This window comes from Cyprinodon tularosa, unplaced genomic scaffold (genome assembly GCF_016077235.1).
Source record: "Cyprinodon tularosa strain WSP-4 unplaced genomic scaffold, ASM1607723v1 ctg69, whole genome shotgun sequence".
Lineage (NCBI taxonomy): Eukaryota > Metazoa > Chordata > Actinopteri > Cyprinodontiformes > Cyprinodontidae > Cyprinodon > Cyprinodon tularosa.
The window spans coordinates 282,716-297,280 of record NW_024039440.1 but is presented as its reverse complement, the minus strand read 5'-3'; the positions used below and the strand labels follow the sequence as shown (position 1 = coordinate 297,280).

Genomic DNA, 14,565 nt, shown 5'->3' with positions numbered 1-14,565 from the left:
AACTGTCCAGTATAATCTTGGTACCTATATTTATTTATGATTAGATATACGTTACAGTGACAGTAGTGAGACAAAGACCAAAGTTCTTTATTAGCCATGCTCTTTATGAAATGGAAAATGAAAAAAACATTAATGCATACCTGAATTGAATCCTTTTAAACCAAAAGAAATACAATTTAAAGGCGTCTCATAAAGCTTAAGTTGTCACATATTTTAGAATTTATGATAAAGCATTTTATTTGTTATGAAAACAAAAGACCCCTTGTACCAAGTTTTAGCTTGTGTGCTCCAGTTTCACCCTTTTTTCCTTTCATTTTCTCTTTTGCTGTCTTGCTTTCACTCTCTTATTCTCTCTTCTCTTTGCTCTCTGTCTGTAGCTCATTTCCCTCCTTGCCCAACGTTTTCCTGCCGTGATAGAGTCCAGTCTCTTATTTTTATGAAATGTTCCAATAGACATACATTTATTTCCCCATGCTCTCATTTTTTTCAACCATCTTCCTCTAACCTGAGTTATTGTACATTTTTTATATCTGCAAATATGCTCTTTCACAAGAGAAAATTTGCACTGTTTCCTCTCTTCTCTTGATATTCCTAAACTGGCTGTATTTGTTTTTTTTTTTAGATTTCTTTATGTCAACTGTATTTTTCTCTGTGTGTAGCATTTTACCACTAAATCAAATTCCCTGTGCATCTGAAACACTATTTAACAATAAAGCTGTTCCTGATATTAAATTCTTCCTCACTTTTCCCTTCCTTACTGCTTACCATCTTGCTGGTATGTATCAACTCTCTTATTATTATTTTTTGATTATTTTTGCATGTTTCTTTGCTACATTTGGTTGAGCAAATTTGAACTTTGGTGCTAAAAGTACATACATCATTATCAGATAGACTTAATTTTCTGTAACATCAGATTCTATTTAGTACACCTAGATCCTGGTGCATGAATAGATATTACAGTAAAACCTTCCAAGCATTTCTCAGACCAGTAGCTTCCACCTACGCACACCTGCCTGGGTCCCTCCCTTCAGTGGCATCCTGCTCTGAGAAAGAGACAGCTGGGAGCCCTACAATAAGCGATTTGGACATTCTCAAACAGCAAAGCCTAATGTGGTACACATGGCCCTCAGACACTCCAAATACCGACCTAATGGGATGTGAAGGCATCTGTAGAATCCAAACCAACTTCAGAGATACCACAAGCAAAAGATCCTATCAAAGCCTGTCTCTATCTTCCTGCTATATGTCTTATTTATCTTATTTTTTTTTATAGTTAAAGAGGAATCTACACAATATTAGTGATGATGTTTATTCAGGTTAGATTTGATAATGTTTTAAACTTTTATATTAAATTTCATGTAAAAGTGTGGGTTTATTTTAGAGCTGATGGGGAAGTATTCATTGGGTCCTAATTCATTTGCTTAGTGTGTTAAACAGCTCCTGCAGAATCCCAGTTTGACAAACACCTTCAATTGTTATTTATTCTGACTATAGTTAATATAGATGAGCAGTTCAGGCAAAACTGAGGTTATATGAAAATCAGTCAAATTAAAAAGCTTATATTGGACATTTAAGTGAGGTAAATGTAAACTTTGTTTCAACTTGACTTGCTTTTAGAGATAGAATGTTAGTTTTTTTGTGGCAAATCTTTTGTTCTTCCTATTTTATTTGGAAGTTGCTAGGTGTGAAGCTATGATTAATCTATATATTTGTTCATCCTGTTCCATTTCAGCTCAATCCAATTTAACAGACAGCGTCTTGGAAGTGGTTGCTTATGAGGCCCGGAGGCTGTTTAGAGACCGGCTGGTCTCTTCTAAAGACATTCACAACTTCGACAACATCCTGTCCTCCATCATTCGGGGAGACTGGGGGTCTGACGCTCTGGACAACATGAGCGGTATGAAGCAGCTCTTACTTTGCCAAATTATCACTCTTAACGTTTGTTCGTAGCCGAAATACGTTTTGTACTCGATTGGCTCCAGGCAGTGCCTGTCATGTACATTTACCGACCACCACTGATGCCTGAAGGATAGCAATAATGTATAACTCTAAAGCTCCTTTGACAGCTTTGCATCTGGCAGTTATTCTGCTAATGGTCTTTTCACGTTCTGCAAACCAGCTGGAAATGAATCATTTCTCTCTCCCAGTTGGTTTGACTTCTTTAAATCACATGACTTACAAGCAAACTATGCAATTAGTAGAGTCTTTTACCCAATGATTGGGGAAAAATGTCCCACAGTGGTGATAAAAATCAAATTTATCTCTACATATAGCAGGTTTAAGATGTCAGGAATTGGCTATAAATTGTGATTGCAGCTGGCAAGGTGTCAATTCTATACTTTCCTTGAAGCCCTTGCTGAAAAGAGATCATTCATATATGAATTAGATGCCTCATCAGTTCTTTTGTTATAAAGCTCATCAACAAGGGTCTGAATATGCAGCTAAAATTGCAGTTATGCAATCTGAGAGGTACACAACTAAACATGTTACTTATGGTCTGGGTTGTTTTTTTGTTTCTTTTGCTGCTGTTTTTTTTTTAAGATGGTTTCTATGTGACATGGGGAGCTTCCGAAGGGGCCGTCACGGCTCCAGGCCAGCCTCTGCCCCCTCATGGGAAACAGCTTGGTCGTCTGAATTCTGCTGATTTGAAACAGGTTATACAAAAGGTAAGCCGGAGCAGCAGGGGGTTATTTCTGTTAGTTTCACTGTGGATGTTGCCTTTTATTGCTTACTTCATGTTTTTATTTCTCTGTTTTATGGACCTGCTCAGCACTTTTGTTAGTTGGAAGTGTAAAGTGTTCTGTAAAATAAGTTTGATTGATCAGTAAAAGTCAATTTACATATGCTTATACACATTTTTATTAATATGTCAATACAGTGGATAATACTCCTTTGCAAAAACAGAGGTAATAATGTGTTTATCTACAAAGGAAAAATAAAACCTGATTATTTTTTAACATTTGGCATTGTATATTTTAAGCTTTGGTTTACAGTTTCAAAATATCAATACTTTTATCTGCTGCCATCTTATATCTTTACTCTTCTTTAAACTTTGGTTGTTTTTATTGGTTTCCTTTGTTCATAATTCTAACTATCTTCAGGGAGTTTCACTGTACAGTCGTGACAACAGAGAGCTTGACCTTCTGCTGTTCTGGGAAGTGTGCGACTTTGTGTCCCGAGTGGATCGCGTTCTAAGTCGGCCTGGTGGCTCTCTGCTTCTGGCGGGACGGAGCGGAGTGGGTCGGCACACTGCCGCCTGTCTGGTGTCACACATGCATGGAAACATGTTGTTCACGCCTAAAATCTCCCGTGGATATAACCTCAAAAATTTCAGCAATGACCTTAAAATGGTGAGAAGGGCCTAATCAGCTTATTGGGTTTTTATTAATCATAGATAATTTTAGTTTAGAGTGTTGACCAAATATCTACAAGTCTTTTGCTTCTTTTTTTTTTTTATTGTTTTTGCTTCTTTTTAGAGTAATTAAACTTTAAAACAGTTACTATGTTAAGACAAAGAAAAAAATATATTTGCCTATGAAAGTCTTTTTATTGTCTCTTTGTTGCCTCTGATTTATTGATATTGAAATCACATGCTCTAGTTTATGTATCAGATATATCAGATGTTTATTTTGCTCTTAGGTGATGCAGCTGGCGGGTCTGGAAGGTCAGCAGGTGGTTTTACTGTTGGAGGATTACCAATTTGTCCACCCAGCTTTCTTAGAGATGGTAAACAGCCTGCTGTCCTCAGGTTGGTATCACATTTTTTGAAATATCTAATTTCATTTAACTTAATTATGTTGGGAAAATTCACAATAATCCTTCATACCAAAGCCACTGTCAGTGTTTCTAAAAAAGGCCATTTCCCATATTTGGAGCTGAATTTGTGCTTTTTGTAATATATGCTTTGCTATATTGAAAGCATGACTCAGAAATAAAATTGATGTTTATAAATGTTTAAATTGTCTTATAATTTGATGAGTGATGTTGGAGTCAATACTAAAAACAAAAATCCATCCATCCATCCATCCATCCATCCATCCATCCATCCATCCATCCATCCATCCATCCATCCATCCATCCATCCATCCATCCATCCATCCATCCATCCATCCATCCATGTTTATTTTTTGTTTGATTTGTATTTAAACTCCAACCCCCAGCAAAAACACTCCCATAGTGCTATATTTACATCCATACCTTTAAATAAAAATAAAAATAAAAACCTAAAGGAGCAGATGAAGCAGGTAAAGTACTCTACTTTGGCATTTAAAGAAACCCTTGTCCTTCTCCTTTTGTCTTAAAGTGTTTTAGCTGCTCCGACTGATTAACATATTAGTTCTGCTTTTAGGTGAAGTTCCAGGTCTCTATACCCCAGAGGAACTGGAGCCTCTACTTACATCCCTTAAAGATGCAGCATCCCAAGATGGCTTTACTGGACCACTCTATGACTACTTCTCCTACAGTGAGTGCAGGATAATGATCATCATAACTTTCCATATTTATCTCTCTAAGTATGTTCTCACAATCACCTTCTTTTTTCTGCAAAATCATGAATATAGTATTAGTTATTTCCCATCACAGGTTGTTCTCATCTCTGATATTTATCTTACCACAATCTTCTATATCCCTGCTTTGCAGCAATGTGTGTACTGTAGATACGATAATCTGCCACTAAGGTGCAGGTTACTGTTACAGAATCCAATCAATAGCACTATTATTGTCGCAGTTAACCTCCTAGAAAGCTCCCTGCTCGATTTCACTTACCATCTCTGCTGCAACAGTAAAATCACTGTTGGAAATCCAAGGGGGATGTGGAGTCTGGACCCCCAAATATGGGAAAACCTGCCATTCATGCAGGCAAACAAATACGTTTATACCCCAGCAATAGCTGATGTAACTCCTGCAAACAGACGGCAGTGCTATGTAAGGAGCAGATGATCTGTAAAGCATAGATGACCTCCTAAAACAAACAGCATATCACACTGTTTATTTACTTCCTCTTCTCAATTGTTTGCTATTTGGACATTGGGTATCAGACGGCATTTTGTTCACCTCATCACCTCGGTTGAATCTTGCATCAGGCTGCAATGTAAAGCTATGTTAATCTACTGTAGACTAGTTTGTTTTTTCAAAGATTTTAGATTTTTGTTGATCATAACAGATATTTGTGTAATGTTTAAAGGACAGAAAAGAGCAAGTAACAGCAGATGGAGGAAGAAGGAGTGCAAAACAGAGCAGAAACACAGAATGTCAGATCAATGTTTGACTCTGTTCTAATTATTTTATCAGATATTTGACAAATCTGATTCAGAAGGTAATAATAGTCCTCTGGTGAGGTGCGTTTTTGTTTAAATTGGCAAAATATAATGTTTTATAATACATTAAATATGGTTACCAAACACCATTATACTGTAACACACATTGGCAACATTGTTGAAAGTAGAATTTCCGTCCTTGGATCAAAGCTGAAAAAAGTGGTTTTAGACCAGAGGTAGTTTCTGTCCTCACTCTGACTCCTTTAATATTCCAAACTCATGTCATGTAGGAATACAACAGAACCTCCACGTTGTCCTGATTATGGACTGCTCCAATTCTAATTTCACCATCAACTGTGAAAGCAACCCGGCTTTCTACCGCAAGTGTTCAGTCCAGTGGATGGAAGGATGGTCAGAAAGCAGCATGAAGAAGGTCAGTGCAGAGCAACAAATACATCCTGCATGCCCAAGATAAGATTTCAGGTCCTCTGTAGCTCCACTTCTGAATTTTATAAAACTTAGAAAATGCACAACCAAATTTCCAAAGCCTGCTAAAGGTTAAACTGTTGCATAGACAATAACAGACGTTCAGATAAAAATCCTTCCTTAGAAGGAGCATCAAGTTTGGCAAACATCTCTCTCTAGAGGTTTATACTGGAGACAAAAGCTACAAAAATACTTTTTGCGTGTGAAATAGTGGCCTTGTTTAGGGTAATATGCACAAATTTTAAGATGTTCAAGGCAAATTTGCCTTTGCCCCATTAAAATGAGCAGGTTGCATGTTCTACAGGCAGTTTAGGTGCCATATTGTTGGATGTAATAATGGCAATAGTTATAAAAATAGCAATAATTATACCAGATTTTGTTAAAAGTGCACAATGGAAGACTATGTCAATGTTCTACTAACAAAAATAGAAAAATAAAACAATGAAAAAACCTCCAGTTAAAGTTTTTTAACTTCAGTTTTTTCATTTAAAGTTAAAGCATGAGAAAGTTGTCTTTATCTGCTTTAGTTGACTTTGGGTACCGTATATACCTTCACATCTTGTGTGTGTCAGTTGAGGCTAAGATTTGCTTTAAATAAAGCAGTTACTGCTGACATTAGTTGTATTTAATCAGCTTTCCTGACCCACAGCTTCTGCTTGTTGGTCAGGGGTTTGCTTTTTTTGCTGTTTGTTTGTGTCCTCTTTTCCTCAAAAATCCACATACTTGCAGACTGTAAAGGATTGCCGCAAAGTGAGCCACTCAATGCATAAATATTTACCGTTTTAAACCTCTATAAAACTGTCATGTTTTTTTCTGCGTTTCCGACTTTAAAAAGTTTAATTTGTAGCTACAAATAAAACACAGTAGCAGGTTTATTATTGCTTTCTATGAAAGTCATAACACTTATTGCTTTGGATCTTTTAAGATTCCTGAGCTATTGCTGGCAAAACCAGAACCTGACGAGGTGGAGAATAAAAACGAAAAGGCTACCAAGAGGAAAAGCACAGGTGGGAAAGGATGATCAAACACACATATATTACATTATTTTGCTGGTCTAGTTTTTGGTTCCATTTGGCTTGTTGTGTCATTTCCCTTTCCTAATTTCTTCATTGCTTTTTAAAATGTATTTAAGTGTGATTTATTTAACAAGTGTCATATGTATTATTTCCTGCATGGTCTTTTTAACCCTACATTGAAAATGTATTTTTTTTTTTCAGGCTAAAATGCTTGTCTGCTAGTGCAATAGAAAGAATTTCATGGCCAAATCTTGTTCTAGAAATCGTTTGTAATGTCTGTTTATCTTTTTGCTCCCCTTTATGAACCTGAACATCACCAGGGTCAGAATTGGAAGACCTGGGTCGCTTGTTTCTAATGGTCCACGAATCGTGTAAAGAAAACGGTGCAACACCGAGCCAGTACATGTCCTTCCTGCATGTGTACAGAACGTTACACGGCCAAAAGCAAAACCAGCTTACAAGAAGACGGCAACATCTTCAGGTAAAAGTCCACCATTTTTTAATGCTTGGTTCATTAGCTCCAAGTGGCTTCTCATCTCTCTATTTTGGTTTAGTTATTTTCTTCTGTTGAAACTGTTTTCTAACTTTCTGTCAAAAATACTGTGTTTTTTAAAGTATCCAAACACCTTGGACTTTTTAACGTTTTGCCCATCCAACGAAGTAGTTCAAAACATTTCACAGATGTTTTTTTTCTGAAATGTACCAAAACAAATGATTAAGTCCATGTGCAGAGTTAAAATAAAAGTTGTGTAGTTTATGTTTTTTATCATTTAAAGATTTTTATGTATATTCCTCTTTGCCAAAGGGCTCAAGCTCAGTCCTGCATGATGAAAAACATTTCTGAAGAGTAATTAGCAAATAGTGCCACGGATTCTCATCTGGATTTAGATCTGGACTGGAAGGCATTTCATCGTAGCTCTCACTCCATCTTTAAGGTCAATGTCGTGATGAATTAAAAACAAACAAGCTACTGAATAATAGTATTCTCACAGCAGGATACTGCCAACACCATGTTGTATATTGGTGATGATGGACATATGTGGGGAAATGTAATTTTTTTCCCCACCCGATCAGTCTATCTGTGTGACTCTTTCAGGGTGAACATCAGACCTCATCCGACAAACATATCTGCCTTGTGTTTTTTATGTTTTTTCTACATAACAGAATATGAGAAAAAGTTTACTTTGTTTAAATACTTGACCTAGGGGCAGTAAGTAAACAAGCGCATATTTTTATGTGTGACTAATGGGGTATTTTTTTTTAATAAAAAGAAAAGGAAATATTTGTTAATTGCAATCTCTGGTGAGATTTGATTGTTTAAAACATTGTGGATGTTTACCATGGCTCAGATAGAAAAAGTTACGTTGACCAGACAGACATTACCTTACCTATTAGAAAATTTCAACAAGTTCATGAAATGTCTTCTAATTGTGTTTCACCATTTGGCTTTATGTAATTTATACACAATTAAATGTCGCTTTTTGATTAAATTAAAATGTATTTTTTTAGGAGATTCCCATTTGTCCTAAGCTTCGCATAACTCCTGTGGATTTCTCATGTCCCACATCTTGCTGTGTGCAGGCAGGTGTGTCCAAGCTGAACGAGGCCAAAGCATTGGTTGATGACTTAAAGAGGCGGGCGGCTGCACAGAGTGCCCTGCTGAAAACCAAACAACAGGAGGCAGATGCTGCCCTGCAGGAAATCACCTCCTCCATGCAGGTGTGTGTTTCTTTCTGTGTTTCCCATGTGTACATGCATGTTAGTGGAAATCATTGCAAAGCAGGGTGGTCCTTTAATCTTCCCCAAACAACCCTCTTCTCATGATGCACCAAACTTTTCCTGTATCTCCCCTGGCTGTGCTTTTCCCACAGTGAACACTTTTAGTGTATTTTATAAGCATATATGTGCTCTTGTTTGTTTTGTGGCTGCTTGTGTCCTAAAGCTCGTTTCTATTATATTTTTTTCTGGTTCTGTCTTGAGGACAGACAGCTGAATGGAGGGACTGATTAAAAAGATTTGAAAGTTTTCTGTTTCCACACTGTGGGGAATCTGCCTCTCAGTTTGATGGGTAAGGAGGGAGAAAGGGAAACAAAGTAAAACAACAAATGTCTGTGGAAACAGTTTGCAGAGAGATAATTAACAGCTAGACTCATCCCCTTGGAGTTTAGCAGCTAGGCTGCCTGTGGAGAGTAAGATGGCAGGATAGGAGAGCTGAACAACACGAGGGAGGCTGGCAATAAGCTAAAACTGACATTGCTCTTGAATGGGAACATTCAGTTCAACATGCTGTAAAGAAGCAAAGATTAAGAGTCACTTTTGGAACAGTTAAAGGGATTATGAGTATTTTTGTAGCTAGTTTTACTCTGGATAAAGATGTTTGGGTTATTATGATTTGATTGTAGAAATTCCTCTTTCCCCTTTTTATGATGCATTGCAATTTCTGTTATTCTGAAACTGCAAACATTTACAGTATGAGCCAAAATGTTAAACACACTCCACATAGGCAGGAATTTCTTACTTTGTTTTATATATCTGCTTATAGACATAGTATTATTTTAACAGTTTCATCATTAAAACACATCATTTGTTGCCAATCTTCTGGCATACGTTTTTTTTAAAAATGCATCTGTGACTTAAATTCCCTAAATTAAATATTCTTTATTTCCTACTAAATTGGGTATTTAGCAAGTTGGTATTTTTATTCCCCCTTATAGCTGTGTTTGTTTTTAACTTAGATAAACTGTGTTTTTTTTAAACTAGAACACCAGTGACCAGAAGACGGAAATGGAAAAGATTAAGGAGAAAATGGCTCATGAGATGTCCAAGATTGAAGAGAGAAAAGCCAAAATAGACGACGAGTTAAAGGAAGTTCAAGTAAGTTCTTGGATTGACTGGCTTTTCCAGTTTCGATGCTTGTAATCCCATCTGCATTATTGCTCACTTAACCGTGCTGCCCTACAGCCTTTGGTAGATGAAGCAAAGCGAGCTGTTGGAAACATCAAGCCTGAAGCTCTGTCTGAGATCCGCTCTCTCCGGATGCCCCCTGATGTCATCAGAGACATCCTTGAGGGCGTATTAAGACTCATGGGGGTCTTTGATACCACCTGGGTCAGCATGAAAAGGTTAGGAAGAAAGCTGTTGATTTTCTGGGTTTCATTCAACCCCTTGCTGCCTTCACTGAGACAAACGCTGTCTGGTTGCTGTTCTTTTCTGCAGCTTTCTGGCAAAGCGTGGCGTGAGGGAGGATATCGCTACGTTTGATGCTCGAAACATCACTCCAGAGATCCGCCAGAGTGTGGAAGAGCTTCTCAACAGGAACAAGGCTTCATTCGACCCTAAGGTCAGACAGCGTTTGTTGCAGCAGAATGAGAAATAGATGTGTTTTCTGGTGGATGTTTGTATTCTCTTGATGTTATTCTGCTTCTTGTGCTTTGAGGTGACACTGACTGCTGTGTCTGAGTTGTTTCTGACAGTGGCTGCTGTTTTTGCTCACAGAATGCAAAGCGTGCAAGCGCAGCAGCTGCTCCTCTGGCTGCCTGGGTCAAAGCAAATGTTCAGTACTCCTTTGTCCTGGAGAAAATCGACCCACTGGAAAGGGAACAGGCTGGACTTCTGGAGTAGGAGCCAAACACATACACTCATCATCCCCTGTTATGTGTCAGGGTTTTTCTTTATTTACATTGAGGGATTTTGATAGCATTCTATTCTTGTGTGAGATTGAGTAGCTCTTTCTTACAAACAGCATATTATGCATATATAGTACATACATTATACATATGACTTGTCATTCCTATAAAATATGAATATATGGCAAACATTTTTTAGTTTACATGTTTGTGTTTGTCTGTCTGTGCAGAAACCTTAAAAAAACAGAAGGAAGGAAAAATAAGCTAGAGGACCAGCTCAACAATGTTGGAGCCAAAGTCAACAAGTTGAAAGAGAAGTATGCCCTCTCTTACTTTTCCGTCCATTTTTAGCATTTCTTAGTTCTTTGATTATGTTTTGTTTTTCTTGAGAACATCTTCTGGTTGTCATGGTTGCGTGTGGATGTTCTGTAGTCTCAGTCTTGCATAAGGCTGCCTAATTTTAGTCATGGAATCCCAGCATGAAAAGAAAGATATAAAAAAACAATCATCAAAGCACACTTTGGAGAAGGTAGAAGAAACTTTGTTTTATGAAATGCTTGCTTTTTTCAAAGCAGTTTAGATAAACTCAACACTGACTTACATGTAGCTACGGTTAGAGCTGTATACTTGAAGCAGCAAAAAACAGAACAAATGGGCCTTGATTTCTGCGCTGAAGAGGAATCTATGACTCAGATTAGCCAGATGAGAAGGACACCCATAATTCCTTATGCTGCCTATTCTCCACAACATAGAGGAAAACCCTCTCCTACTTGTCTCATTATGCAAATAATTAAAACCATTACATGAGCAGTAACCACAAAACAGTCAGTATTCTTGTAAAAAATTATATATATATGCCTATACACCTGCTATTGTTAGCAAAGCTATTGCAATTTTACTGAGAAAAAGCTATTTTATTTCACATTTTTTGTTGATCAATTTCTTTTTTTCCCAAAAGCTGTCTGAAACATAAACAGACCTAGTCACAAAATCCATCCACTGCTCTGAGAGCTGAACTGTGTTTTGCCTTAAAATGTTTCCTTTCTTCTTTTGCATTGTGTTAAATAGTCTCATCTTACACGATTATTATTTTTCCCAGGTTCATATAAGCTGATTGACTTCTATTGGAGTGTTTCCCTAAGAAATCTTCCTTAATCCCATAGATTTTTTTCACAATATGAATTAGAAAAAAATAAACAAGAATAAAGGAATAAAGTTTAACATTCATAAAGGGTTTGAAGTACCTAATTTACTTATTTATGTTTATTTATTTATTTTTTTTGCCGGGCTTTGCAAAGGTGTTCATACCTTTAGTAGTTTTAGATGGGCTCTCACATTACAACTACAATAATTAATTATTTATTGCAATCGTTTGAGAGAGCAGCAGAAATTAGCATATATGGGTGACATATAAGGAAAGTTATACATATATAAAGTGATTTTCTTCTTTCAAGTCCCCTTTACATTGATACCTTTAAATAAAATCATATGCAACAGATGCCAAATGTGCTGGATTAGTAAGAAGAGTTAAAATTTAAATGCCAGCGTTTTCAGGTTTCTAGTTGTTAAAAAAACTTAAACCATTATCTGTCTTGCATCTCATAATTGCCTTTTGCTTGTATTTAAAAAAAGATGCATGCCGTCAACTTTCAGTAATTATTACATTAGATACCTGCCAATTGCATAGTCTTTTTCTAAAGGGTCCAAACAAATGAAATCATAATTATAATTAATAACTTTTCTAATTGGTGAAAAGTTATTAATTCAAACAAAGCTCCCTCCCCTCATCTTGTTCTCTCCTCAGGTTTCAGCGTTACACTGCTGAGGCTGCAAAGCTGGAGGCTGAGGTGACTAAAGCTCAGGACACGATCACTGCAGCCCAGCAGCTCATATCACAGCTGGACGGAGAACACACACGTTGGAATGCACAGGTAGTATGATGCATGAGTGTGCTGACTTGCGCACTGCTGTGGGAGGGTTTACAAATGTACTCCAAGAGGGGCTCATTTACATTGTAAGGAGCAACAGGAGCTGTCAGTGTGTGTGTGTGAGAGAGAGACGTAGAGGAATGGATCCCGCTGCCTTGGGTCCCCTCTGGCTGTTTTTACTCCTCTCTGCAGCATCTGTCTGTGCCTTAATTAAAACACTCAATCTCAGGCTGACGCACTCACTCACACACACACCCACTCTTCCACACTTTCATGGCCTCTCTCAAGGCAACAACTTTACTTTCTGCACACGTATTTCCATACAGTTTCACCTAAATGCACATCGACTTTTTTTTTTTTTTTGCACACTCATCTCTTGCTGTGGTTTCCTTTATGTTAAATTCCTATTTAACTTTTTCCAAAGTAGTCGGACCCGTACACAATTAGCCTAATTTAATCCTCCCTTATCACCTGGCACACTGGGAAAGTACTTAAAAGGAATTCTGATCAAACCGGAAGCGTGGCTGTCATTTAACTTTCTTGCTTTCCTCATTCTCTTCTTTCATCCTTACCTTTCTTTGCAATTGTTCCTCTGATTCCTCCCAAATCCCAGCTGTATCCTTGATCTTACTTTATTAACCTGCTCCTTCGTCTGCTCAACAATCTTCTTTGTCTTGTTCGTTTCTGTTTCAGATGTCTGAGATACAGAGTGAGTTGGACACACTTCCTCTCAGGGCTCTGCTTGCTGCAGCCTTCATCACCTACCTGTCTGCTGCTTCTGAAGACCGAAGGAGACACTGTCTGGATACCTGGATGGCTCAATCTGGATTACAGAGTAAAATGCATATTTTGTGCTTTTAAGGCATTGGAACCAGCAATTGCAGAATCCTGTGTTTACAATTCACGCAGACACACCTCCACCCACGCACGGCCCAGTGCTCTGTGTCAGTACATATGGTGGAAATACTTACTGTATATTCACTGTTCAGTAATTCAGATGGTTAAAATTTCTGTTTGCTCAATAAATTTAAAATCTCTGATGTAATTTCTGGTTAAACTTACCAAGTTGTGCTATTTTTCAGATAGCTAATGTAATGTAATGTTTTATAAATTGTAAAACACACTTTTGTTTTATAAATTAACCTCAGTGAATTAACCCCAGAGTAATTATACTTACAGCTAAAACACTTTCTGTGAAATACCCCAACCTCAATGAGTAAAAATTAACTCTGACATTTACAACAAGGCTTTTTACAAGTTTAAGCTAATTATATTCATCCTGATTCCTGTAATGAGGATGTAAGACAGGCAGGAGTTAAGAAAAAGGTTCAGATGTGTTAGTAAATCTAAGAAACCAGCAGGAGGACATTTCCTATAAAGTCTTTATTTGTTCATTTTTAGGTTTTTTATGATTTTCTCTTATTCTTTCTGAAAAGATGCTGAACTCATAGATTAATATAGGAACTAAAATACACAAAAAATGTTAACTACAATGCAATGAGTGTTTAAACAGAACTAAAACATATAAACTCTAAACTTCCCACTTGTTGTCCTGTTTTTGTGTCAGAGTTCGACTTGCGTTTGTTCCTGTGCTCAGAGAGTGAACAGCTCATATGGAAGAGTCAAGGACTTCCATCAGATGACCTCTCCATGGAAAATGCTCTGGTTATCCTGCAGGTTAGACAAATACCCCACTGTTCTTTTGTCACCAGTTCTGTAAACTTTTGGTTTGATAATATAAGCAGCTGTGATAACAAACAAGCTTTTATTCCTTTTTTTGTAAATCTGCAGCAGTCTGTGAAGGGGTGTCATCAGGAAACAAGCAAATAGTGAAATGAAGCATAACGAACCGTGTTTGTTTAATGTTAATAAAACTGTAGATTTCAGGAGGACCTTTTTTAGGGAAATATTTAAAAAGGACTCATTTGATTTGTCCCAACTAAAATGTCAGTGAAGCTGTATCACAATAAATCTTCAATTGTGCAAATAACCATAACTATAATGATGGTTGTGACAAGTTGCAGCAGTTGAAGGGAAACAGTAATGGACATGAAATTTCATTGTTGTGGCAGATTAATGTTGATGTCTCCTCTGAAGTTTTATATTCATTTTAAAAAGATGTGTTCATCACTGCCATTCACATGTCACCCATTTATTTGCATGTGTTGTTTCTACCATTGCTGTCTTCAGATTAATACACTCAAGCTACAGGTAAGAATGTGCTCCCATATTCACCTCCGTAGTCCCCGGCTTT

At 37.2% G+C, this 14,565-nt stretch overlaps 1 protein-coding gene across 1 annotated transcript in view; it reads left to right on the top strand.

Annotated features, from left to right (window-relative positions):
* The window catches only part of LOC119771803 (cytoplasmic dynein 2 heavy chain 1), a 142,089-nt gene that overhangs the window by 37,202 nt on the left and 90,322 nt on the right, over positions 1 to 14,565 (top strand). The window contains exons 51-68 of the mRNA XM_038267964.1: positions 1,733 to 1,897; positions 2,542 to 2,666; positions 3,102 to 3,350; positions 3,640 to 3,748; positions 4,349 to 4,462; positions 5,546 to 5,688; positions 6,667 to 6,748; positions 7,078 to 7,238; positions 8,339 to 8,476; positions 9,518 to 9,631; positions 9,719 to 9,879; positions 9,974 to 10,097; positions 10,253 to 10,374; positions 10,614 to 10,700; positions 12,188 to 12,314; positions 13,005 to 13,146; positions 13,879 to 13,988; positions 14,502 to 14,522. Of these exons, the coding sequence (XP_038123892.1) occupies positions 1,733 to 1,897; positions 2,542 to 2,666; positions 3,102 to 3,350; positions 3,640 to 3,748; positions 4,349 to 4,462; positions 5,546 to 5,688; positions 6,667 to 6,748; positions 7,078 to 7,238; positions 8,339 to 8,476; positions 9,518 to 9,631; positions 9,719 to 9,879; positions 9,974 to 10,097; positions 10,253 to 10,374; positions 10,614 to 10,700; positions 12,188 to 12,314; positions 13,005 to 13,146; positions 13,879 to 13,988; positions 14,502 to 14,522 (2,294 nt within the window). The remainder of the gene's footprint in view (positions 1 to 1,732; positions 1,898 to 2,541; positions 2,667 to 3,101; positions 3,351 to 3,639; positions 3,749 to 4,348; positions 4,463 to 5,545; positions 5,689 to 6,666; positions 6,749 to 7,077; positions 7,239 to 8,338; positions 8,477 to 9,517; positions 9,632 to 9,718; positions 9,880 to 9,973; positions 10,098 to 10,252; positions 10,375 to 10,613; positions 10,701 to 12,187; positions 12,315 to 13,004; positions 13,147 to 13,878; positions 13,989 to 14,501; positions 14,523 to 14,565) is intronic.